The sequence below is a fragment of the Cucumis melo genome, chromosome 5 (genome assembly GCF_025177605.1).
Source record: "Cucumis melo cultivar AY chromosome 5, USDA_Cmelo_AY_1.0, whole genome shotgun sequence".
Classification (NCBI taxonomy): Eukaryota; Viridiplantae; Streptophyta; class Magnoliopsida; order Cucurbitales; family Cucurbitaceae; genus Cucumis; species Cucumis melo.
This window is the reverse complement of record NC_066861.1, coordinates 20,087,351-20,110,989: the sequence shown is the minus strand read 5'-3', so window position 1 is coordinate 20,110,989 and position 23,639 is coordinate 20,087,351. Positions and strand designations below refer to the sequence as shown.

Below are 23,639 nucleotides of genomic sequence, written 5' to 3'. Positions count from 1 at the left end.
GTTGAAAAACCTCCAAGCTAGGCGTCTTGGAGGATGAGCTAGGCGTCCTAACCATGAGAATAACCTTCAAAGGACATGTCTTGACACTTAGTAGATAAAGGATGCTAGGCGAGAAGACATTAAGAGGTTAGCATGACATGTGTTTATGCCGAGAAGGCTAGTAGTTATAGAGGTTAATAGGTAAGACAATTGACAAGGCTATGCGAGAAGGGCCATAGAGGTTCTTCTATGCGAAAAGAGTTATAAAAGTTATTTGAGCAAGGCTAGGTGTTTTGGTCAAGCTGATGACAATTGGTTCAAGGCTAATCCAGGTATTTTAAGAAAATCATGTGTACTTTTATGACCAAGGTGGAGGTGGATTAGAAGTAGGAGGTGGATTAAGGAGATTTAAAGTTGGATTAAGTAAGGTGGAGATGTCATCCCATTTTCATGCAAGACTCTACTATAAATAGGCAACTTCACACAGGAAATTCTCACAATTTACTCGTGTCATTTATCTCAAATCACTCTTAAAAGTTTAGAATGTATGTCTAGATTATAGAAGAGGGTTGCTGCAGAATTTAGAGGCGAAGAGATTTGCGTTTTGATCAAGAGAAGGCAAGAAGATCATTTTAGAGGAGAATCTGAGCAAGGTGCACTTCTAGAAGGCTATAGAACTCATCTATTAGGTTTTGGAGCTAAAAGATTTAGGTAATAAAGTTAAGATATCTTATAACAACTTTATAGAAGGAAGTTTTCCCAAAAGAGTTATAGATTTAAAGTTGTGATTTTTCAAAGTCGAGTCTTATTTCTGGATAAAAATGTAACTCTGGGCAATGGCTGAGTGTCATGCATATATGGGCTTTGATTTTATTTCATAGAGGTTATTTTGGGCTTGTTTTGAGGCACATGGAAAAGTCATGGCACAACCGAGTGGCAAGGCATGCGCTTAAGCTGTGTGTATGTCCTTGCGGGAAGAGGTTAGCATGTAGGGTTGTGCGTGCAAGGCACGCAATGGGCGCGCTTAGTATGCGGCTAGGATGCGTGCAACACCCCTAACTGTGAGGTTAGCACGTAGCGCACGGTCCACCTTAGCGAGGTTAGCACGCAAGATCCCTAGGCCATGCGCGCACCAATCCCCATCCACCATGTCAGTGAGCAGCGAAGGACCATTTTTGGGTTGTTTTTTTGTTGTTTTAATATTTTTGGAAATATTAAGGAAAGTTTTGGATATTTTCATGACCAAATGATTAATTAAGGATTAAATATGTCTTTTTTCAGGACAAGGAAACTTTGAAGTATTTTTCTGGCTAAGTATCAGTTCGAGTATTGTGAGTAGACACATTGATTTGAAAACTATTTATAAAGCATGGTTTCCAAGTTATTGTTCAAAGATAGGTTTTATGATAAATGATTGTTGAATTGACTTCTCAAATTATGCTATGTTTGAATGATTTACTGGTGAACTATGAAAGCAAAGGAAATGTTTCAATGCTTTTCAATATGTTTTATCCTAGCCCAAATATTCCATGAGACCTATTGTATATATGTGGTTAACTCCATACCGATGGTAGGGTTGACGAGCCTATAGCTTATGGCATTAGGAAGGGTATATGTTTTTTCCTTAAAGGACGAAGATGACAGTGAAAGTTGTTTCCAATTGACTGTTCTGTCTTAGAACGAATAGGTTTTTGATACTACCTGTGGCTATGGATCATTGTCTTCCAAAAGCTATTCAAAAGTTCAATGTTTCAAATATCATGCATGTTATGAAATGACTGTTTATTGATAAATGATATTCAAGCTTTAGTTTTATGTTAAACTGCTTATGAAAATATATATTTTTTTAAAACAGTTGCTCACTAATTCTTTTGACTTACCCTTTCAAAATGTTTCCCTCTTTCCAGTTACAGATTGTGAGTCTCCACGTGCTGAACATACTGCTGCCACCAGGCCGATCAGTTTTCAGTCATGAAAGGAAATGATTTATTAGAAACGTTGTTATGTTTTGTGAAAATTATGCTTACTGCACATTTTTTTTATATTTACATGGTTTTTATAAAAGATCATTTCCAAAAGGGTTACACCTTGATTTTGGTTTGTTTCTATGTTTAAAGACTTTCACTTGCAAATGTTTTATGGTTTCATGTCAATGGTCTGTTGAAATTGTTCAAGAGGTGGATGGTTTTAGTTGACATCACGCCACCTTCCAGGTCCAAAGCAAGTGATCCAGAAGGGGGTTTGATAGGGTGTGACATATGTATTGAGTGTCTAGGCGGTCACACCTCACTTGGTCGCATTAGAAGGCCTTGGAACGGGGTGTGGCGCTTTGGGTTAGGGGGAGCTTGGAAATTGTTCTTGTTATTTCCAGAAATACGAAAAAAAAAGGGTGTAATATTGTGATGGAAGATTGAAGGAGAGGAGGAGAGTAGGAGAAAAAGAGATGGATGCCAGATCATAAGTAAATAATATTATAATATTTTTTGGCCAAATCAACTGAGTAATCGCCACATCATTCTGCCGTTAGTCGATTAACATTATGTAACTTAAGGACCATTTAGAACTATTTATCAAATCTTGGGGATTAAAGTGTTTTTTTTTAAACTTCACTGAACAATAGACACCAGCCTTAAACCCTAGGGACCAAAAATGCATTTTACCTTTATGATTACTATTTTAATTTTTTTTATTCTCTCATCTTTCTCACTCTCACTTTTTATGTTCGTATAAATATAAAAAGAAACTAAAATAATATTAGTATTAGAAGCTAGTCCATTAGTAAAAGTTATCTCTTAAGCTTTCTTTAGATTTAAGTTCATGTCCCTTTTATTTTTTTTTACATTTTTTCATATTATTTTTTACTAAGCTATAAAGTCCTCGTTAACACAATGTATGAATATGTCACTTATTGGGTTCAATTTTTTTTTTGTCCATTAAACAAAATGGATTAGAATTGATTACTCTTGTGGTCTATTTAAAGTGTTGAAATCCAAACATGTGGTTTATTTATCAACATATTCAATTTACCAACATCGAAATCAACGAGTGAATAATCGACAACAATTTGAGTCTAAAATCAATCTAAACGCACCCTTGTCTACCTTTATTAAAATGTTTAATATATATATATATATATATATATATATATATTATCCACTATATCTCACTAAGCCTTTATGACGTCCACAAATAATATTAATCAATATCCATATAAATATTCATATATCTATTGATGTTTGACATTTTTATCATCAAAAAAGCATGTTCATTTGTTTTTTAATGGATAAAAAACTCCAAATACATTTTTAGATTTGAATATTAAATAAACATTTTTTTCAATAATCCACCTATAAAAATTACTCTTACACTATATAATATATAGTAGTGTTTTCGTGGTGTTGGATGAGAATTTATAATATAATGTAATCCAAATCTCATGTTTGGATTGAATGTTTTGGGTCAATTTTTTCTAATATTTTCATGCTTCAAATTTTTATTTATGTTTTGTCTTCAATTTTTTAACGCAATCCAACACCTTTTAGATTTTTAGTAATACGATTACCTCTCTAAGCGGTCCATAGAAAATGTTTCGATTAAGTTATAATGTTGTCATAAAAATAACTTAAATTAAAATTCTTTTAAACTTCGATTGAAAGTTTGAAAAACCTGCAGCGATTCTCTTTGATTTTCAAACGTTTCAAAACTATATTCGAAAAAAAAGATATTTAGAACTTTGAATAGAAATTTGGGTCCAATATTGTGTGACGCATGGATCTATAATGAAAATTTTTACCACCACCCAATCTTGTTCATTGTCCAATCCTTATAAGCTCAAACTTCTGCAAAAAAAAAAAAAAAAAAAATCGTCAAGGATTAAATAAACTTTACCCACAATTCTGTTTCAAAAACATTTATAAAATGTCATGAAAGAACAAAGAATATTCGAAATAAAAGTTAAAATTTTCAGGTATTTTTATGTTTTTTTAAAAAGTGTTTAGTCCTTTTAAATTCAAACATTAGAATTAAATCACTAACCTTTACATAACCAAGTCTTGTCAAAATTTGATCAAACCATCTCAATCTCAACCCTTGAAAACACACCAACCAAATAAAAACGAAACTTGAGTTTGCATGAAAAATAGAAACTGATCACAAATTTTCTTGTTAGACATGATATAATTCAAAATAAGATAGCTTGAAAGGTAATCAAATACAAATCTTTAAGTCCGTGACCGTACGAATTCAAACATTCACATGGTTCAAATGAACAACAATTTAGACCCCATTCTTGAAATTTCTATAGAAGCCATACCTTCAAATTTGAATTCAACTTCTTGTTGTTTGGCCTTGAATTGAAGAAAAAATTGACTGTTTGTACAGAGAGAAAAGCAAAAAGGAAAATGTAACTCAGAAAGCTTCCATTTCTCTTTATCTCTTTCCCCATTCTTTTCTTCACCTGCTCATCAACAACTGCGACCCACAAACTCCAAAAGATTTCAGAATCAAACGGGAGAAAAAGGTCGAATGAAGTTTTAAAGGAAACCCAATTCCATTACGTTTCTCAAGAATCCCCACTTGGCCGCCACCACTTTTGTTCTTTCTTTTCTTTCTCATTGGCTCCCACAGCTCATAGATTCTCACCCACGTTTGGTTAAAACAAGAAAAGGATCGTTAAGAATCTCGAAGCCCCATACGAACGTTTATTTTTTAGGTTTTTCTCGATTCATCTGATAACCCATTTCACTGTTTTAATCTTTGGTGAATTAGTGTTTTTCTTCCTGCATGATTTGTGGGTTTTTAGTTTCCTTCGTTGTTAGCACTGTTCATGATAAACTATCCAATTCAGGAGTTATCAGTAGTTAGAATTGCCTCGAAGATCGAGCAGTAGAGTTGTGAAACGTTCAGAAGGATAGATCTTCTTGTAAAGTTCGAAGTGTTTGGGATTTTTACTCGGAAACCCCATCCCATTGCTGCTTCCTGAGGTTTCTATTTCTGGGTTGTTGTAAAGGGTTGCGAATGTCATGTCCAAGTAATAGCTTCCGCTACAATGGCAGCCTCTGTGCATGCCCACCAGGCCAGCTTCTTAGTCGAACCAACAACAGCTGTATTCTATTCAGCCGCACTTCGGCCATTACTACAGGGCGGCTCCAGAACTATGCCGTTAGTTTCCCTGAGACAATATTCTCCTTTGATTCCATCAGGAAGATCACGCAGTCTCAGGCTGTGTTTCTTGAGGCCACTCTTGTCATGCTGCTTTCATGGCTCTTCTTCTGCATATTCCTTAGATTTATGAAGCTTGGAGATGGCAGAAATATCTGGTTCAGGATAAGATGGTGGGTTAGCAGATTGGATGTTTGCTTTGCTACAAGACATTGGCTGGTTAGCTCTCTTAGCTCTATAGCTTAGAATTTCAGGCTTAATGATGGGTTTATATATATTATTTTTCTGAACTTTTTCAAGGAAGTTAATGACACTTCTATTCATATTGGAATGGAATCCTCGTTTTGCTTTGGTTACGTAATGGCTTTAATTATACGTTTTGTTTACACTTTAATCTTTTTCACTGTGCATTATGCGAGATGTTCCCCTGTATTAACCGTTTCAATTCTTAGATAAGATATAGAAGTTGGAGTTGCAACAATTATGGGACTTACATTTATGGTTTTTGGTTTGCAAAGTATAAATTTGGAGTTTCTTTGGTTAACTGAAGTTAATGTACGTTACTAAATTTGATGAAGTTCGTAGATTTTCATGAATTCAGTTATGCAGTCGATAAATTCCTCACGATGCAGTGTTCAGGATAAGAGCTGCAAAACTTAATTGGATAAAGCTCTATGGATGATCAAGTATGGATGTTAAAATCACAAAAGGGAACTTGGGAGTTTACAAAAAAGAACTCCAATTTGTATGGGTGAGAAAAGGAAGAATAATAAGAAAACATCTCTGGGACATTACTGGATTGAAGCTATAAAAATTGTTAGATCAGTAAATCATTAGAAGAACTGTCTGGAAGTCCTCTTATTCTAGTTTCTCAAGGTCTCAAAATCGGTCATGATAGCATTTTTCTAATAAGTCTGGTTTCTTCTCTAGTTTAAGACTACAAAAAACTTGTAGAGGAAATCATTAAGTGATTGGGGGCATCAATGTTGAATCTGTTGAACAAATTATTTTACAGCATTGCAGATAACAAACAATTTAGGAAGAGATGACTGCTTTTCCACATGATTTCTACACTCAATGCATCATTCCGGAAAAAGCAGGGAGGTCTAAAATTTTATCTATACCTTAACATCTGTTATATTTTCTTAAATCAAAGGTTCTAGAAAAATATTTTCACCTTCTTTAGAACTTTTCTTCCTAATGATGCCTCAACTCTAAGTTGAAAAAGATCTGAGGGGAGGGGTTCAAAAAGGTATTTGACAGAATCTCCTATTTTTCCCTTCTTCCATTTTTTTGCAAGATTTAAGTCCATGTGTCATTTTGCTGAATTGGAAAAAGGAAGGTCCAACCAGCGAGTTCTACCATCTCTTCACTTGTTATATTTCTCGTGAGATGAAGATTCTAATTTCTCATCTCTTCATCACAGCATTGGGCAATTTGGTTGTTCCTCAAAGGGAAATTCTAGACCAATATAAGTTGTAGTCTCTCCAATCCTCAGGATTTCCATTCTCTGATAATCTTCTCCTTAACAGAGGTTGGATTTCCCTCTAAAGGCGTAATAAAAAGTACAAGACTAGCTACCTCTTGTACAAATAAGATATATTGCTAAGGTTTATTCCTCAAACTTATCATAGTCGATACCCCAATTGATTTATAGAGGTTTATTTTCAGCTTTTCTTCTTCCATAGTCACTAAAAGTGTGGTTTCATTCGCAAATTGGAGGTAATTCTTAAATCATCAATTGATCCAAAAGCTTAAGCTAGTGAGTGAAGGTAAATTTAGTTATATATCATCTAACACTTCTCATCACCTGTGGGCTCGAAATATGAAGAAGGCCCAACAAGTGGAAATCTATATTAAATGGGGAGAAACAACAAGGCCTCATTGGACCACCTGCTCTGATGCCATCTTAAATCATCGATTGACCCAAAAACTTAAGCTAGTGGGTGAATGTAAGTTTAATTATATATCATCTAACAGTAATTCACATGGAGTATATCACCTATGGTAAGGCCTTCATAATTAGGTGTTCTGCAACGGTTTTGAGAATTCAAATTTGCACAAAAAATTGGAACCAGAATAAAATGAAACAAAGGTTATACTTGTCTTATTCCTCTTGAAGCTTTTTCTCTTTCATGAGCTCTTCCTCATCCGTTTGGAAAAATAGTCTTTGTAATGATGCAATAAAAGATAAGGTAAAGTTTTTGGAAAGACTCCTATCCAAAAAAAAGGTGAAATTTTTCTATGTAAACTCAATCACAAGCTCCAAAGACACATGATAAGCTTCAGAGGAGAATGTCCAATGTGGCTTCATCTCCCAACTCATGCATCCTTTGTGAAAACAGTACAGAATTTCAAAGCCTTATTTTTTCTCCTAGAATTTGCGACAGATTTTTGGAGCCTCATTCTTTATTCCTTTGAGCATGGCCCTCCCAAATCCTCTTGGTTTTTTCTCTTATGTGCTTAGAGGTCATCCTTAAAAAGAGAAGAAAATCCTTTGCCGACCTTTGTAGGGGCTTTCTTTCGGAAACTGTGGGAGGAAAGAAATCAGCGAATCTTCAAGGTCAAAGAATTTCCTTTCGGTCATTTTTTTCTTTAGTTTTATTTATGGCTTCTGTGTGTGAATGTTCTTCCCTCCTTCATCATTATAGCATTACCTCTTTACCATCCAACTTGTGTGGTTTTTTGTGACTCCTTTGGAATTGAGTTCTCCCTTCGTTAATTTGTAACCCCACATTATCAATGAATTTGTCTCTTTTAAAGGGGGGGAAATGCAATTCATCCAAACTTGACTAGAGCCCTTTAAGTACCACGCCATGAAAATCCCTCCCTACAACTGTTAACTAAAATAATCGTGCATGTGGTTTAGTTTTTCTTTTGAACTTGTATAGTAGCTGTTCCCTAAGAGATTTTTAGGGAGGTCATTCTGGTGGGAGACATAGAAGTCACTGGGGTTTGGGGGGGGGGGGGCATTGTGATTATATTTTATTGAGCTTAGTAGGAAAGAAATCGATGCATTTTATGGGGTTAAACTAAAGATTCTCATACCACTAAGATTAGAGTTAATTTTAACTCCCATGTATGGGTCTTCTTGAATATTAACTCTGTTTATTTTTCCTTCATTTGTGATTTTAACAGTTGTTACCTGAGGTTTTGTTTTCGAGCATGCATGCTTTTTGTCTGTTTGGGGTGGCTTCTAAACCTCCACTAGTTAACGAAAATTATCATTTCTGATTCGTAGAATAGTTTAATACATAAACATTCTTGCTTTTGATCTTCCTATTAATGAGCTCTTATCTTTGTTGAAGGATGACCAAAGGACAGTCACAAAACGTAAAACTGAACTTGGTGGAACGTTCTCAATAGCAAGTTGGATACTTTTCATTGGCCTGTTCGCTGCGTAAGTACAATTTCATTTGTTCTTTCATCCATCACATAATTAATTCTCATGTTGGTTTCATATTGACTTGGTTTTTCAGTGCTTTCTCAGGTTGCTTTACCAAATCATATCTAAGCGAAGCATTGAAGTGCATAATGTGAAAGCAGCAAATGCACCAGACTTGGTTTCCTTTGTGAATGACATTGAATTCAATATAACCACAGTCTCTACTATGAGTTGTGCAAATATTCGTGGTCTTGATACTATCGTGTTTGGAAATCCTGGTTTTCTGGAACAGAAAGTAATGCCTCTGTCAAGTTTTGCAAACTTCTCCTGTCAAAACAGGAGTGAAGGCCCAACTATAAGTTTGAAGTGTGAAAGGTGTCGTTTCATTCAGGATGATGTTTATATCTCATGGCAGTTTGTTGATCTTCCAAATAATCCTGCAAGTGCTGTTGGATTTGAGTTTAACATATCTGCTAACGATCATGTTCAGAAGAATCAGGAAAGTTTTGTTAGTGGAACATTGAAAAATAGAAGTAATTTTGATGATACACCAGTTACGTTCAGAGGGAAGAGTGCAAATATAGTGCAGTTTAACCTATTTCCAAGAATATACAGTAATAAACAGGATTCCAAGCTCATGCAGCCCTTATTTCATGAGTTTGTTTCAGGTTCATCCTTTCAAAATACAAATGACCTCCAATTGTCCCTTGAAAATGCAAATGATGGACTACTCAACATCACCTTGTACATCAATCTTCTCTCCTCGTACATTATTGAGGTAGAGAGTCAAAACATTCTGGGCCCTGGTAAGTATTTTGCTTCATTGAGACATATAAACCCTTCTTTATGTAAATTTGCACAAACAAACTGAATTGATAAAAATACTGTGTGGTGGGATGAGGAAGGCATCTCCCACCCTGCCCCGTTTTCAGTCCAATTGACAACAATGCTTACTTGTGCACTAGCTCATAGGTCTTTAGATCTCCCAAAGAGCTTGAATAAGCTTGTTCCTTCTCCTTTTCTTGTTATTTATGAAGAACGAATATTTTAGTTTTGGTAACTATTGAAAAGAAGAAGACAACACAAGGTATTTGGAAAACCATAGTACAGGGAGAAAAACCATGATAGTAGCCGTTCTTATTATTTTCTAATAATCCAAACGATACAAGGGGGAAGAATATAGGCTACAAAAAGCCCTAACAAACAAGAAAACAAAACTAGGGTACAATAAATTACACAAATACCCTTGAGACTATAAACATTCAGCTAGTCCCTTATTTCCAATTGTAACATATCCACGTCCTAAGATGAACACTTTTTGGCCATGTGGTCAATACATGTTGGATACAATTATACAATTGAGATACCAATCTGTCTCCGAAGTTTTTCAGACACATGTCAAAATTTTTTAAGCATAATAAACAAATAAAGGTAAATAGCAGTATAGGACAAACTAATAAATTTTGAGAGTGAAATACCTCAACCTTATTTCTAAAGAAAAGGCATGAAATATCACTATAGATTTCCTTCTTGTATTGAAAATGATATATAAGTAGAAAAAGGTACATTATGGTAAATTTGTCATTCTTCGGGTTGTCTTAGATTTTTAGAAAATAATGAGTGATTATTTGTATCCTGTTTTATCTTTCTGTCATACATGTGTCTGCTTCTTTGCCTTTTGAAATGACTCTTTTATGAATGAATATGAGTAGATTTTCCTCTTTTTTAATGTTAATGATTAGCTTCTGTAAAAGAGAAAACAAGTTATGCATTTAACAGATCTTATCGTGTAACTAATGTTCATAATGGTATTTGACTGGCATTGTGATCGGTTGTACTATTTCTTTGTTATGCAGTTAGCTTCCTTGCAGATCTTGGTGGCTTATATTGCATTAGTGTTGGCATTTTTTTCTACCTTCTGGTGCAGGTAAGGCTTTTCCTCAAAAAGTGAAGCTGAAGCTTTAAATATTAATTAGTACTTTTGTGTCATCAAACTTTTATGATATCATAATGTTCCTCTTCCAGCTTCTTATTTTGCAAAAACTACTGTCACATAGCACTGATTTATGTATATATATTTGTGGTGCATTTACCTAATAAGAATATAGCCGTTATAAGTTTGCCATCATAGCATCAGACATTATTTCACAAGTGAGCATGTTATTGGTATTGATTTAATTTGAAATGAAAAAGGGAAATCATACTAGAAATGACCAATTGTTTTGGGAGACAGGAAGTTAGGTCCCTTCCAGTTTCTCTTGCATTAAGCATGTATTGTAATACTGAAACCAAGTATTTCATCTTTCTCGGAGATTGAGTAATTGTTTCGATTCACTAACTCGGGTTGTCTTCTAGTTTGAGTACAGAATTAAAAAACTCCGCAATGAAGACAGTGTTATGCGTAAAATTAGAAATCGAAGAAAAGCACAAGAACATTGGAATAAGGTGTTTCTTCATCTTTTTCTCTCAAGTTATTTGAGATACCAGTTAATTGATATTATTTATTTTCCTGTTCTCTATTGCTTTAAACGAGGGAAATTATTTATTCCGAAGGAGCACCTTTCTTGACTACTAAATTTTTAGGCAAACAAAAAAAAAAAAAAAAAAAAAAAGAAAAAGAAGAAGAAGAAAAAGAAAAAAAAAAGAAAAAGAAAAAGAAAAGAAAAGGACGCTCATCATCTCTCTCTGTGAGGGCGTAGGGCAGTTTTGGGGTGGGTTAGGAGAGAGATTATTGATTTCTGAAGCTAAAGCTCTTGAACTATGATGGGTACCAAACTGACTAATTTTATTTTCTAGTTGAGGAAATATGTAATGTATACATGGGGCTGCAGTGCACTGGTTGGTGATTATAATGATCAGTCAGAAACATCAAGTTGTCCCAACTGCATTGGTCAACCAAGTCATAAGAATGGATCCTCGCGCAAGCGACATTTAAGGAGTGGAAGTAGTACTGCTATCAACTTTAACATAGATGTAAATGGAGCTACCAAGAGGGTAATTTTCTTGTAATTTTCTTGCATGAGCTGATTAATGTCCCTTCAAGTTCCTATAGCCCAATCCAAATTCATTGGGCTTATCATATGCAGACTGCTAATCAAGATATGAAAACTCCGAAGGCAACAGCTACTGACCAGGAAATGAGAATGATAGCAACCAAGCAAGAGCAAGTGAGTTTCGCTGTCATTTAGCATGAAAATTTTGACTATGCAATCCTAGTTGATCTGCTTAAAAACTTTCTTTAATTTATAATTCCTGAATTTCTTTAAGTTACATGTTAATTTACCATATGAATCTGAAAATCTTAATTCTTAAGCTAATATCAACTATGTGTCAAGTAAATTTTAGTTTCTTCAACTCCTTATCAATCTCTTTCATATACAGTGTTTTAAAAAGGCCTCTGGGGTATGCATCTAGGCTCAAAGCTCAGGTCTAGCACCTCGCCTTGAAAAGGCGAGACTCACAAAGAAGTTGCACGTGCACCTCAGTTGCGCGCCTATTGTGAAGCCCCAAGGCTCAAAACCTTTCGTCTTGGGACTTTTTCATTATTTTTAAAAAGTAGTAATAATCAGGGATTTTTCTTCTTTATTAACTAAAAAAATCAAATTTACTAAGCCTAAATGCAATTTTCTTGTGGTTAGGGATCTTTTTTTTCCCCCACATTTCCTCCTCAACTATGCTTTCTCTTCCTAATGTAGTATTTTTATATATAGTGCGCTCACAAAAAAAAAGTTTGTGCTTATTTGTTATGCCTTGTGCTCAAGCCTTAGAAGACTATTTAGCTTTATTGCGGCAGTTCATATGTGGGCTTGGTTGTTAGTTTCAATAAGAAAAGTACTAAACCAGGTGAAGAAGGAAAAAAAAAACAATTCTTATGAACAACAGAGCTATAAATATTATGAATAAAAGCTCCGACAATTGGTGACAAAAAATGTATAACTATTGAAAGTAGACAAAGAACACACAAATTTACGTGGAAACCTGAGTACCGAGAGAACAACCATGATATTTTTATTCTTATTATTTTCTGATAAATTACAAAGGTACAATGATGGAGATTAAATAGAATACACAAGGGCATAAGAAAAAAAAAGCAAAAAAAGATTTATGGAAAACTTTCCTTAAATATCCTAAGGGCCAAGTCCTACAAATTCTAACAGTCTAACTTGCTAACATAAAAGTCAAAGATTGGTTTGAGAAGCTCTTTGGTAAGAACATTAGCAACCTGTTGGCTCGAAGGGATGTACGGAGTGCATATGCTCCTACTGTCAAGTCTTTCTTTGATGAAATGCCGATAAATATCAACATGTTTAGTTCTATCGTGTTGAACTGGGTTGTTTACAATACTTATAGCGGCTTTATTATTACAAAAGAGCTTCAGTGGAGTCTCATATTCCTGATGAGAATCAGACAGAACTTTCTGGGGCTAAATTTCCTCACATATTCCCAAACTCATGGTTTGGTATTCGGTCTCAACGTTGTTTTTGGCCACAACACTTTGCTTTTTACTCCTCCAATTTACAAAATTGTCCCAAACAAAGGTACAATAACTGGAGGTAGACTTTCTGTCAACAACAGATCCTACCTAGTTCGAGTCAGTGTATGCCTCAATGGTCTTTCTGTTTGTCTTTCTAAACATCAACCCTTTATCAGGTGTTGTTTTCAAGTATCTCAAAATTCTGTTGACAGCTTTCATGTGTTCCTCATATGGAGCCTGCATAGACTGGCTAACAACACCTACAGAAAGGAAATATCAGGACGAGTATGAGATAGGTAAATTAATTTACCTACAAGGCGTTAATATTGTTCTTTATCAACTGGAACTTGATCATCAGAGTTTCCTAGCTTATAGTTGAATTCAATAGGAGTATTAGCAGGACGACATCCCAACATGCTAGTCTCGGTTAACAAATCAAGGGTGTATTTTCTTTGAGACATGGAGATGCCTTCTTTAAATCTGGCCACCTCCATTCCAAGGAAATATTTCAGATTTCTCAAATCCTTGATTTCAAACTCAAACCCCATCTTCTTTTTTAGTTGAACGATCTCATCAGTATCATCCCTAGATAGCACAATATCATCGGCATAGACAATCAATACTGCAATTTTCCCAGCCTTGGAGACTTTAGTAAACAAGGTGTGATCAGAGTGCCCCTGATTGTACTCTGGAGACTTGATGAAAGTGGAAAATATGTCAAACCACACTCTTGGTGATTGTTTCAATCCGTACGAGGACTTCTGAAGTTTGCAAACGAGGCGGACTCATATACGCTTCCTCTTTAAGATTACCATTCAAGAAAGCATTCTTAACATCAAGTTGATATATGAGCCAATCTTTATTCACTTTGCAACAGACAACAAAACTTTAATAGTGTTCAACTTTGCAACAGGAGAAAAAGTCTCAGAATAGTCAATCCATAGGTCTAAGTGAACCCTTTTGCAACTAGCCTGACCTTATGTCTGTCAATTGTACCATCTGCTCTGTACTTGAGTGTAAACACCCATTTGCATCCAACAGTCTTGTGTCTCTTAGGGAGTGTGCAGAGATCCCAGGTTTTGTTCTTTTCCAAGGCTCTCATTTCTTCCTTGACAACAACTTTCCACTTTGTACACTCTAAGGCATGGTAGATATTCTTGGGTATTGTGGTATAGTCAAGGTTGGCAGTAAAAGCTCTTAACTGTGGTGAGAGATTTTCCTATGACACATAATTAGATATGGAGTGCTTTGTACAGGACCTAGTACCTTTACTTAGTGCAATAGGAAGATCAAGAGATGGATCATACTTACTAGTATTTCCAAAATGGTTTGACTTAGTTCGTTTTCAGTATGTTCAACAACAACCTTGTTCTCATCAATCCTATCCTCTCTGTGTATAATGACCGTACCAAGACTGCCCTGCTCACCATATCTTCCAGAACAGTTGTCTCGGACCCATCATTCTCACCTATCTTATTGTTCGTACGTGAGTTGGTTGAATTTGTCTCAGACCTGTCATTCTCACTCATTTTGTTATTACTATGTGAATTAGTGGAATCAATCATACCTCGATCTTTTATTGGTTCAGAATCTTGGACTAGAGTCGTCTAAACAACAGGAGACTCAACTTCCTTTATGAGATTCCTCGTATAGTAGGTTTTTCAAGGAACTTGATTTATGGGTAGAACTATATTGTGAGAGCTATGGTTAGGTAAGGTAACCACATTAGGACAAGTAGACTAAGGGAAGTATATAGTTATACTCTTTGCTCACTCTCCCCTTGAAGCAGGCTTACGGGAAAAAAAGGATGATTTTCAAAAAAGGCGACATCCATGGTAACAAAGTACTTATGTGAAGATGGCTAGAAGCATTTAGAGCCTCGTTTGTGTAGAGGATACCCAACGAACATGCGAGCTTGAGTCCTAGGGGTAAATTTAGTTTGGTTAGGACCATGGCAAGGCAGTGCATTCGAACACCCAAAGGGGAACATTAAGGATGAGACGAGTGGAGGGATATGATTCTTTAGGGCAATCTAACAATGCCTGGAAGTGAAGGACATGGGAGGACATGCGGTTGATGAGATGAGCGACAGTGAGAATGACATCACCCTAGAGATAGAAGGAAGATAAGTGGACAATATAAGGGAACGAGCAACTTCCAAAAGGTGTCGATTTTTTCGTTCGGCAATCCCATTTTGTTGGGGGTGTAAGCACAGGAACGTTGGTGAACTATTCTTTTAGAGGATAAGAACTCGTTAAGAGAGTGATTTTGAAACTCACGACCATTATCACTCTACAGGATTGCAATCTTTGTATTGAATTGTATTTCTATAGTGTGATAGAAGTCCCAGAATGTGGAGGTAACTTCGGATTTGTCGGAGATTAGGAAAACCCAAGTAAGACGAGTATGGTCATCAATAAAGGTCACAAACCATCGTTTCCTAGAGGAGATAGTGACGTTAGATGGTCCCTAAACATCACTATGGACAAGAGTAAAAGGTCGGGTTGGCTTATAAGGTTGCGAGGGAAATGAGACTCGGTGTTGTTTAACTTGTATGCACACATCACAATATAAGGAAGAAACATCAACTTTAGAAAAGAGACGAGGAAATAGGTATTTCATATATTTAAAGTTGGAATGGCCTAAACGGAAATGCCACAATATAAGATCTTTTTCAGAAGTGGTAAAGTAGGAAGATAAAAGGCTCGTCCTAGAAATGCTACTAGAGGAGACATCATCATTAAGCAAGTAAAGACCCCTTGTGCCATGTAATGCCAATCATCCTCCCCGAGCTCAGGTCTTGAAAAGAAACAGAATCAAGTAATAACGTTGCTTTGCAGTTTAGTTCACGAGTAGTCTTGCTAATCCTCAAAAGATTATATGAAATTTGTGGCACATGCAACACATTGTGGAATGAGAACTTGTCAAAAGGAGAAATCTGCCCTTTCCCGGCAATGGGAGCCAAAGAGCCATCAACAATTCTTATCTTCTCATTCCCAACACGGAATATTGGACACAAAATGTTCAGAGGAACCAGTTGAATGATTTGTGGCACGAGAGTCCAGGATCCAAGGATTCTTACCATCAATACTAATGAGACTAAAGGATTGAGGTATACTTGATTGGACGATAGCTCCAAGTGTGGTTGGACTAGCATTATATAGGAAGAGGATAAATTAGGGAACGAGGTTACCAGATTCTCATAATACATCGGTATAAGAGTGTTGGATGTCGTCCCTAGGGTAGCCTCAATTGCTGCAATCTGTTGTCAAAACCCTTCCAATTGCTATTTAGTTATTCCCGAAGAGGAAGCTTACACGTTAGGGTTGGAATGCGCTGAAGATTCACCAGCCTCAAATGTTGAGTGAATTTGAGGATTCTTAACATCAGGATAATAACTAAGGTCAGTGGATGGCAGGGCATACAGATTGATGGTGGAAGTGGTGGTGGTCGAGCGAAATTAGGTGGCAGAACATGAACCGAGGCGTGGGGTGCAATATAGGCCGCGGATGAAGAAGAGGGTTGCACAAATGGGATGGTTGGAACTGTTTGAGGAAGATGGACTGGCGTGTGTAGCTCTTGCAATGGTGCGTGGGCAGCACGGACGACGGCGGAATTGATGATAATACATTTTCTAGCGTTGTTTGAAGGCGGCAGAACAATTTGTCCATGGTAGCACTAGTTCGAGCATTGATGGCGGTGGCAACGGCGACACTAAAACTGGTGGCTGTTTCCTCTGTTTGATTTCCATCACTAGTTGTGTTGTTTAGGGTTTGGTCAATGCCCCACTCTAATACCATATTAAAAGTAGACAAAGAATACACAAATTTACGTGGAAACCTGAGTACAGGGAGAAAAACCACGACATTTTTTTCTTATTATTTTTTGAAAAATTACAAAGGTACAATGATGGAGATTAAATAAAATACACAAGGGCATAAAAAAAAAGAAAAAAGAAAAAAAAAAAGATTTATGGAAAACTTTCCAAAAATAACTTTCCCTACAAATTCTAACAATAACTATGCAAAAGTTTGTTAGTTTCTATAACAGACTGGCTTTTGATAACTGGTCCGTATCTTGGAAGGAAGGGTCCAAACTACCCTCCCGCAGTATTATCTAACAACTTGATCTTGGAATCTTGAAGACACCAAATATTATTAGCAAATAACACCACCCCCTAGGGACATAAGGGCAAAGCTACAAAGGATTATTTAATAACCATTATCAACATGTTTAATATTTTGCAATGATCATCAGTACTAGTGGCTAACAAAATCTAAACCATTTTGCAACTATCGGGCTTGAAGTTAAAAAAGTATAGGTAATCCGTATTCTTGAATGAGCATAGATACCCAAAGTCTCCAATCTTTTGGTGATACTATTTCAAGAGTTGTTTTGGTTGAGCATGACTAATGATATGGGGGTACTGCATAGGTGTACAGCATTCAAGTCTTATTTTTGTAGGAAGCTGCTGCTGGTTTTGAAAGGCTTTCAACAGAGTTTTTCTCTGGACACTTCGGTGTGAACAAAATGGAAGAAGTTTCAGGGACTCTGTTATACTGACAAGAATACTCAAGAACAACAAAGAACATTGAAAGATAGATTTATATTACTATATCAATTCAGAAACTACAATATAACATAGCTTTTCAAGAGGACTAGTCTCTCCCTAAATTCTCCTAAAAGATCCCACAAAATTCTTCATAACTTGCTTTCCCATCTACTCCCTTGTTTATAACAAAAACACTGGCAAACTTACTAGCTATTTACTAATATGTCCCTCACTGATAACCATACTAATACCCTAATGATTTCCTAAGAGTCCACAGACTTTTTCTCTCAAATGTTGATGATTTTTTGGATTAATTGTATTTCTTGGCTCTATTTCACAAGTTTATGGCTTTCTGATGATTGTAGTCTTGCTACTTTAATTTCCAATTGGTGGAAAGCTTTACTGTAATGCACCGCTTGGTGTTTCTAGAGTTCCTTTTTCTCTCTCATTTGATTCAATGAAAATTGTTTCCCTTTCTAAAACAGATACTAAATAGTGATTTCTTTTAATGTGGATGGTAAAAGTGCTGTAAGGCAAGGCAAATGGTGATATTTGTTGAAAGGAGGAAAGATAGCCTGCCACCTTGAAAAGAAGTTAAGAAGTTCCCTAAAATGTTAATGTGTTTATAATAAAGACATGGTTGAAATTGCTATAGATGTGATGAGTCTTTGGCTTGCAAGTCATATTACCAAGGACGACCTAACAAAATATGGCAAACATTTACGTCGAGCACATCACAAATAATCTGATCTTTATAAAAATTACCGATAGAGAGGAATTGTGCAAGTTGTATTACTCTGTCCTTCGCTGCTTTTCTTGATCCAACTAACTTTGTAAGAATGTGAGTGTGAATCTAATTTAAGATTGAGGGCGTGCAAAAACTTTGAAGAAACAATGTTTTCGCTACTTTTTCTATTGATTATGACATTGCAAACTTTGCAGTTGATTGTACAACGGGTCCAAAATAATGAGTGTCTTTGTTTCTGGGGTGAGTAGAATTCTTTGTACAACAGAAGAAAGTTGTTCCCTGTCATCTGGTTCTAACTCATTGACATCTTCTTCATAGTTTGGCACCATCTTGTCTTCTTGGCTTTCTTCACCTTCAACAAATGCTACCATCTTCCGTTGAGAACATTCATTAGAAAAATGTCCTTTTTGGTTGCATCAGTAACAAAACCCAAGATTTGGTCTTTGGTAAGTGTTGGATCCTCCCTTCTTGTTCGGTGTCTTTTGGTTCTTTGAATTTTGATTGGCCTTGTGTAGAGCTTTGTCCATACTTATTATTATCATAGCTCTTTCGCTGATGAGTAAACGGCTTGTCTCATGTACTCTTCTTGCTATTGTTGTTCCTCTGTCTTTTCTCCAATTTGATCTTGGCGTTGTAAGCCATCAAATTGTCGCTGAAAGGGTACTAATTGGTTGGAGATCCATTTGTTCTTGGATATCTTCTTTAAGACCATCAACGAATCTAGCAATTTGATAATTCTCGCTCCCGTTAATTCTAGTTCTTGCGTTTAACCGATGAACTTCCTCCATGTAATCGGCTACACATCGCTTGCCTTGCTTGCACTCTTGACATTGATGGTATGATATTTGTTCATAGTCGGATAAGAACCTTCATAAATTTCAACATTAGAGACCAGCTCTTGATGGGTCTTTTCTCGATCAGTCTTTGGTTTAGTTGAACTTGGTCCCACCAAGCTGAAGCTCCCGACTTTAGCGTAAGTGTCATCAGCTTCACCTTCTAATCTTCAGGAGTGTCCATATATTTGAAGAAACTTTCAACATTCTTGATCCAATCAAGAAGTTCTTCCACATCTAATTTTCCACTAAAAGTAGGTAAATCCGCCTTCATCTTGAATTCTTGTTGGTGGTTCCCTCGAAATCGGTCCTCAATGTGATGTGGGAAAGGAATTCGGCTATCTCTGTTTTGTCGAATCGGTCGCTGGTCCAAATGTTGTGGCTGAAAATCATCTTCTTTCTCTGACGTTGCTTTGGAATCTTGTTCTAATTCAATGGGTTCTTGGAGGCAATTTGGGCTTCTTTTCGGTAACTCAGAGTCTTCTTCGGCCTCACGTTTTCGAATCCTCTGTTCTTGGATTTGTGCCGGTCGTCTTCTTTGTTCAAGTTGTGGGGTTTTTCTTCCCGACAAGGTAACAAGGATAAGACTTCTTCCATTTGTTGTGTCATTTGATTCATTGATTGTCAACGATCGTTCAGACAAGTGTTGTCCTCCACCACTTCTTCTTCAACAGCCATCAATCGGGCAGCCGAGGTTCGTGAAGATGGGATTTCTTGATCTTGGGGTAACTTTGTTTACAAAGAGTTAAAATCTGAGAATTTTTATTATTATCTTTAAAAGAGATAACAGCCTATTTATATATACAATAGGTGACCCATAACCTATCAACCGGTCAACCCATTAACATAGCTAAAACAATAAACTAAAAGGGATATATTAGTTACATCTAGATGCTTCTAATATGACTTGACAGATCTTGCCAACAATGAAATTAGATGTACGTACCCAACAAATGGAACTTACATTGGAATCAGTAGGTTGTAGGAAGTTGATGGGAACCCTATCTTGAGATTGGAAATTAAGAAAATAAGAATGAATATTATTACTGCATTAAAGAGAAATTACATGAGTGATAGCAGCCTTTCGAGTGCCTAACACTCCCACAAAAGTAATTCGCACAATAATGCTTATACCAAATCCACCTACCTTTATTTGTAGACACTCAACGCTAACAAACTTTTGTGTTATATAAATATGCCACTCGTAATGTTTCCGAAATATTCTGCCAGTATTCCCAACTTTAATTTCTAACTACCTGAGTTTTATGGAAGCATGGAAATTGCAGTTAAGTATGGCGCAATAAAATCCTTTGTCCCTATTTTTAGAATGGCAGCATGTCTTCGGATGAAAATCTCTTTGATGTTCAAGTTCTCTTTCTTAATTTGTGGATTATTTTGACTTGAGATGAATATGAATGTACGATTGTTCTAATCATTTCCATAACCTGCAGTCCCAGGATCAAAATTTACTTGATTACAAGAATTAAATATTTATGATTAATTTTCGAATGTTGAAATTAGGTCTTCTTATGTTGGAGAAAGACTCCATACAAGTAGGGAAACAGGAAAAGCAAAAACACTAAGAAACATTAAGTATTCATCAGTAGAACAAAGCTGGTTGAGTTAGTGTTCTTATATGGTTTTTGTTTTATGGGTCGTTGAATTGCCACTCCAACCTTTAGCGGAAGCTTCCCTCCCATGGCTTGTCTCCCTATTTTGTCCGCTTTGTGTGGTTGTTTGTTCTCCTTTCAGATGCAGTGGGTGTTTGGTGATTCGTTCCAAGCCAATTTGATCTGTTATGAATTGTTTTTGGTTGTAATTCCTTATCTTTCCTGATTAGCTATGTTATGGGGTATACTTGGTTGTAATTGTTTTTTTTTTTTTTTTGTTATGATTTATTTTGTTTCATTGTATTTTGAGCATTAGTCTTTTTTCATTTCATCAATAAAAAAACAATATTTCCTTCTCAATTTAATATATATATGAATACTTGAGTGTAGCTCTAGCTACACCCATTTCCATGTAGCCCGCTAGCTGTCCAATTAAACATGCCATGTGGCAAAAAATGATTTTTTTTAAAAGTTAACTTATTATTTTTTATTACCATGTGATAAATAATGGGCTATATGGAGATAGGTGTAGCCAATGCTACACCTAATCATTACTTATATATAAGATTGATAATATTTAGTGCTAATATTTAAGTGATATAAATCCATGATCGGTGAGATTTGAGAATACATTTTTATGTTTCGCCATCATTTACATATCCTTCATGCTACCTAGTAATTAGTATGACCACAATCACAATCCATCTAGCTGATGTACAACTTCCAAGTTTTTTGAATTTCAATATTGAATCACTAACCATATCTCATATTCATGTTCTCCATCCAGCCTCTGCACCATCAAGTACTTGGTTCTACCTATGAGGAGAAGCAACGGACCGTTCCATTCAAAGGAGATTCTTCACAACCTGTAGATTTTTCTCGTCCTGAAGATATTATTCCGCTACCACCTTTAATAGGTAACTGTTGGCTATTTCTGTTGTTTAAGGACATCTGTTATTTTCACTCTTCCTCTGCATTGTCCTCCGTTTTTTTCCTGTCAAGAGAAGGCTACTATTATGACAAGAAGAGGAGGATCTCGTTGGATTAGTCCTGGAACATATATTTCATTACAATACTTAAATCATGAAAAGTACTATGTTACTCTGGGTTTATGAATGCTTTTAATGACCATGCTCAGAGTTGTTTCTGGATTTTCTAATGCAGATTTTAATGATTGTTCTGATGTCGACATGTCTAATATCTTGAAGAATATGAAAAGTTTGTACGAGTATAATGTATTTCTTAGAGAAAAGCTATTGTCAACTCAATCCGAGGTTCGTGCTTTAGCGACCAAGTCTGCAACGTAAACAAATCACTAAAGTAGATCAAATGTATATCTAGTAAGCAAACAGTTAGCCTCTGATACTGTACTTCAGTAATCTCCATCAAGATTTCTCCCAACGAAGCTGACGTATTATTCTTTCAATGTCTTGTTGTAGAAATCTTCAACCAAGGAGGTATACTAAAAGGTGAATCACAAACATATCTTGAGAGGTTAGTCCATAGGTGCTGAGGGAGAGCCATAGTTAACTCCGAAAACACAATAGAATCATATTTTGTTGCCATATTTGTTCTGTCTTCATCCATTTCGTTTTTTTGTAGTGTTTACTGTTTGATAGTTGACGACTTCCTAGTATGTAGGATTATTGCTATTACTTTGTGTCATAGTATTCTTGTTTATGCCGTTCGTTCTTTGCAGGCGCTCGGATAACCGAGGGAGACCTTGCCAATGTACTTTGCTCTGTTGTAATATCGTTGATATTGGTTTGTACCTCTGTACCATGTGTTGGAACATGTACTGATGAAGGAAAATGTATTTCTGTACCTAGTGTTTGTATTCTGCTCAATATTACAAATATATGAAGTCAAGGAATTCAATTGCTTCCTACTTAAGTTTTACAATTACTAGACTACAAATAACATTTAGTTGGTTGAATTTTAGGATTTCTTTCTTAAAAGAGAATGCACACAAAAGATTGGATGTTCTAATAACCACAATCCCAAGCTAAACAAGAAACACGCAATTTGTAAAAGAGTGGATAATGTTCAGCCTTTGGACATATTGCTGTTCTTTTTTGTCCTTTTTGTTAAAAAAATAAAAAAAGAAAAATTATTACTCTAGTCTATTTAAAAAGACATTTTTTTTAGTACAAAAAGAGCAGGAGATTTGAATCACGTACTTTTTGGTTACAAACATGTATTACATAATACATATAATATAAAAAAAGGTACTACATCTTAACTAAGTTATACTCGTTTTGTCCCTATCTATTAATATAAAGCTTCTATATATTTGAATTTATGCTAAAAATACTACTAGTTGTATATAGAACGTTAAACTATAATTTGTCCCTAAAGTTTAAGATTGATTGTTTGTTTGGTCAATTATGTTTTGAACAGGTTTCTTGAACTTTTTTTAGAAAGAACTAATGAGTTTTAACTTTTAGTTTTATGTTTGATTGATGATTAAATTTTTAGAGTGCGTTTCGGGGAAGAGTTGATTTATTGTAGGGTTAGTGTTTTGATAAAACTAGGATTATCAACCCTTGTTTGAGGGAATAGTTTAGAAATGTAGTTTTATGATAAGAGGTGTTTGGGAGAATAGTTATATGGGAAGGGTTATGATAGTCTTATGAATAAGATGTGTTTGGGAAAAGGGTTATGTGGGAAGGGTTATGAGGATTTTATGATAAGTTTGGAGAAAGAGTTAGGTGGGTAGTTTCATGGGAAATTTATGATAAAATTTATTTGGGGAAAATAGGGGTGTAAACGAGTTGGGTTGGGTTGGGTTGGGTTGAGGGACATTTTCAACCCAACCCATATTTTCGGGTCGGTTAGGTTGACAACCCGAATAACCCATATTATATTCCCAACCCAACCCAACCCTTAAAATATGGG

At 35.7% G+C, this 23,639-nt stretch overlaps 1 protein-coding gene and 1 long non-coding RNA gene across 5 annotated transcripts; one reads left to right on the top strand and one right to left on the bottom strand.

Moving 5' to 3' along the window:
- Nucleotides 1-3,682: 3,682 nt before the first annotated feature.
- LOC107990561 (uncharacterized) lies at nucleotides 3,683-4,418 on the bottom strand. The gene is made up of 3 exons (XR_001762196.2): nucleotides 4,292-4,418; nucleotides 4,015-4,067; nucleotides 3,683-3,818 (listed from the first exon to the last, which is right to left on the bottom strand). It is a non-coding gene; the product is annotated as an uncharacterized LOC107990561 (long non-coding RNA).
- Nucleotides 4,286-22,629, top strand: LOC103485904 (uncharacterized). 4 transcript variants are annotated; one of them, XM_051085463.1, is made up of 11 exons: nucleotides 4,293-5,358; nucleotides 8,448-8,539; nucleotides 8,630-9,330; nucleotides 10,381-10,451; nucleotides 10,880-10,969; nucleotides 11,321-11,518; nucleotides 11,611-11,691; nucleotides 21,529-21,658; nucleotides 21,906-22,081; nucleotides 22,181-22,210; nucleotides 22,441-22,629. In XM_051085463.1, exons 1-9 carry the CDS (start codon nucleotides 4,996-4,998, stop codon nucleotides 22,046-22,048), a joined length of 1,869 nt encoding a protein of 622 aa, XP_050941420.1. In that variant the 5' UTR covers nucleotides 4,293-4,995; the 3' UTR covers nucleotides 22,049-22,081; nucleotides 22,181-22,210; nucleotides 22,441-22,629. The 4 variants fall into 4 exon arrangements, with proteins under 4 accessions (XP_050941418.1, XP_050941421.1, XP_050941420.1 ...); XM_051085462.1 differs by having other exon boundaries at nucleotides 4,294-5,358; nucleotides 22,181-22,235; XM_051085461.1 differs by lacking the exons at nucleotides 21,906-22,081; nucleotides 22,181-22,210 and having other exon boundaries at nucleotides 4,286-5,358.
- The last annotated feature ends 1,010 nt before the right edge of the window (nucleotides 22,630-23,639 follow it).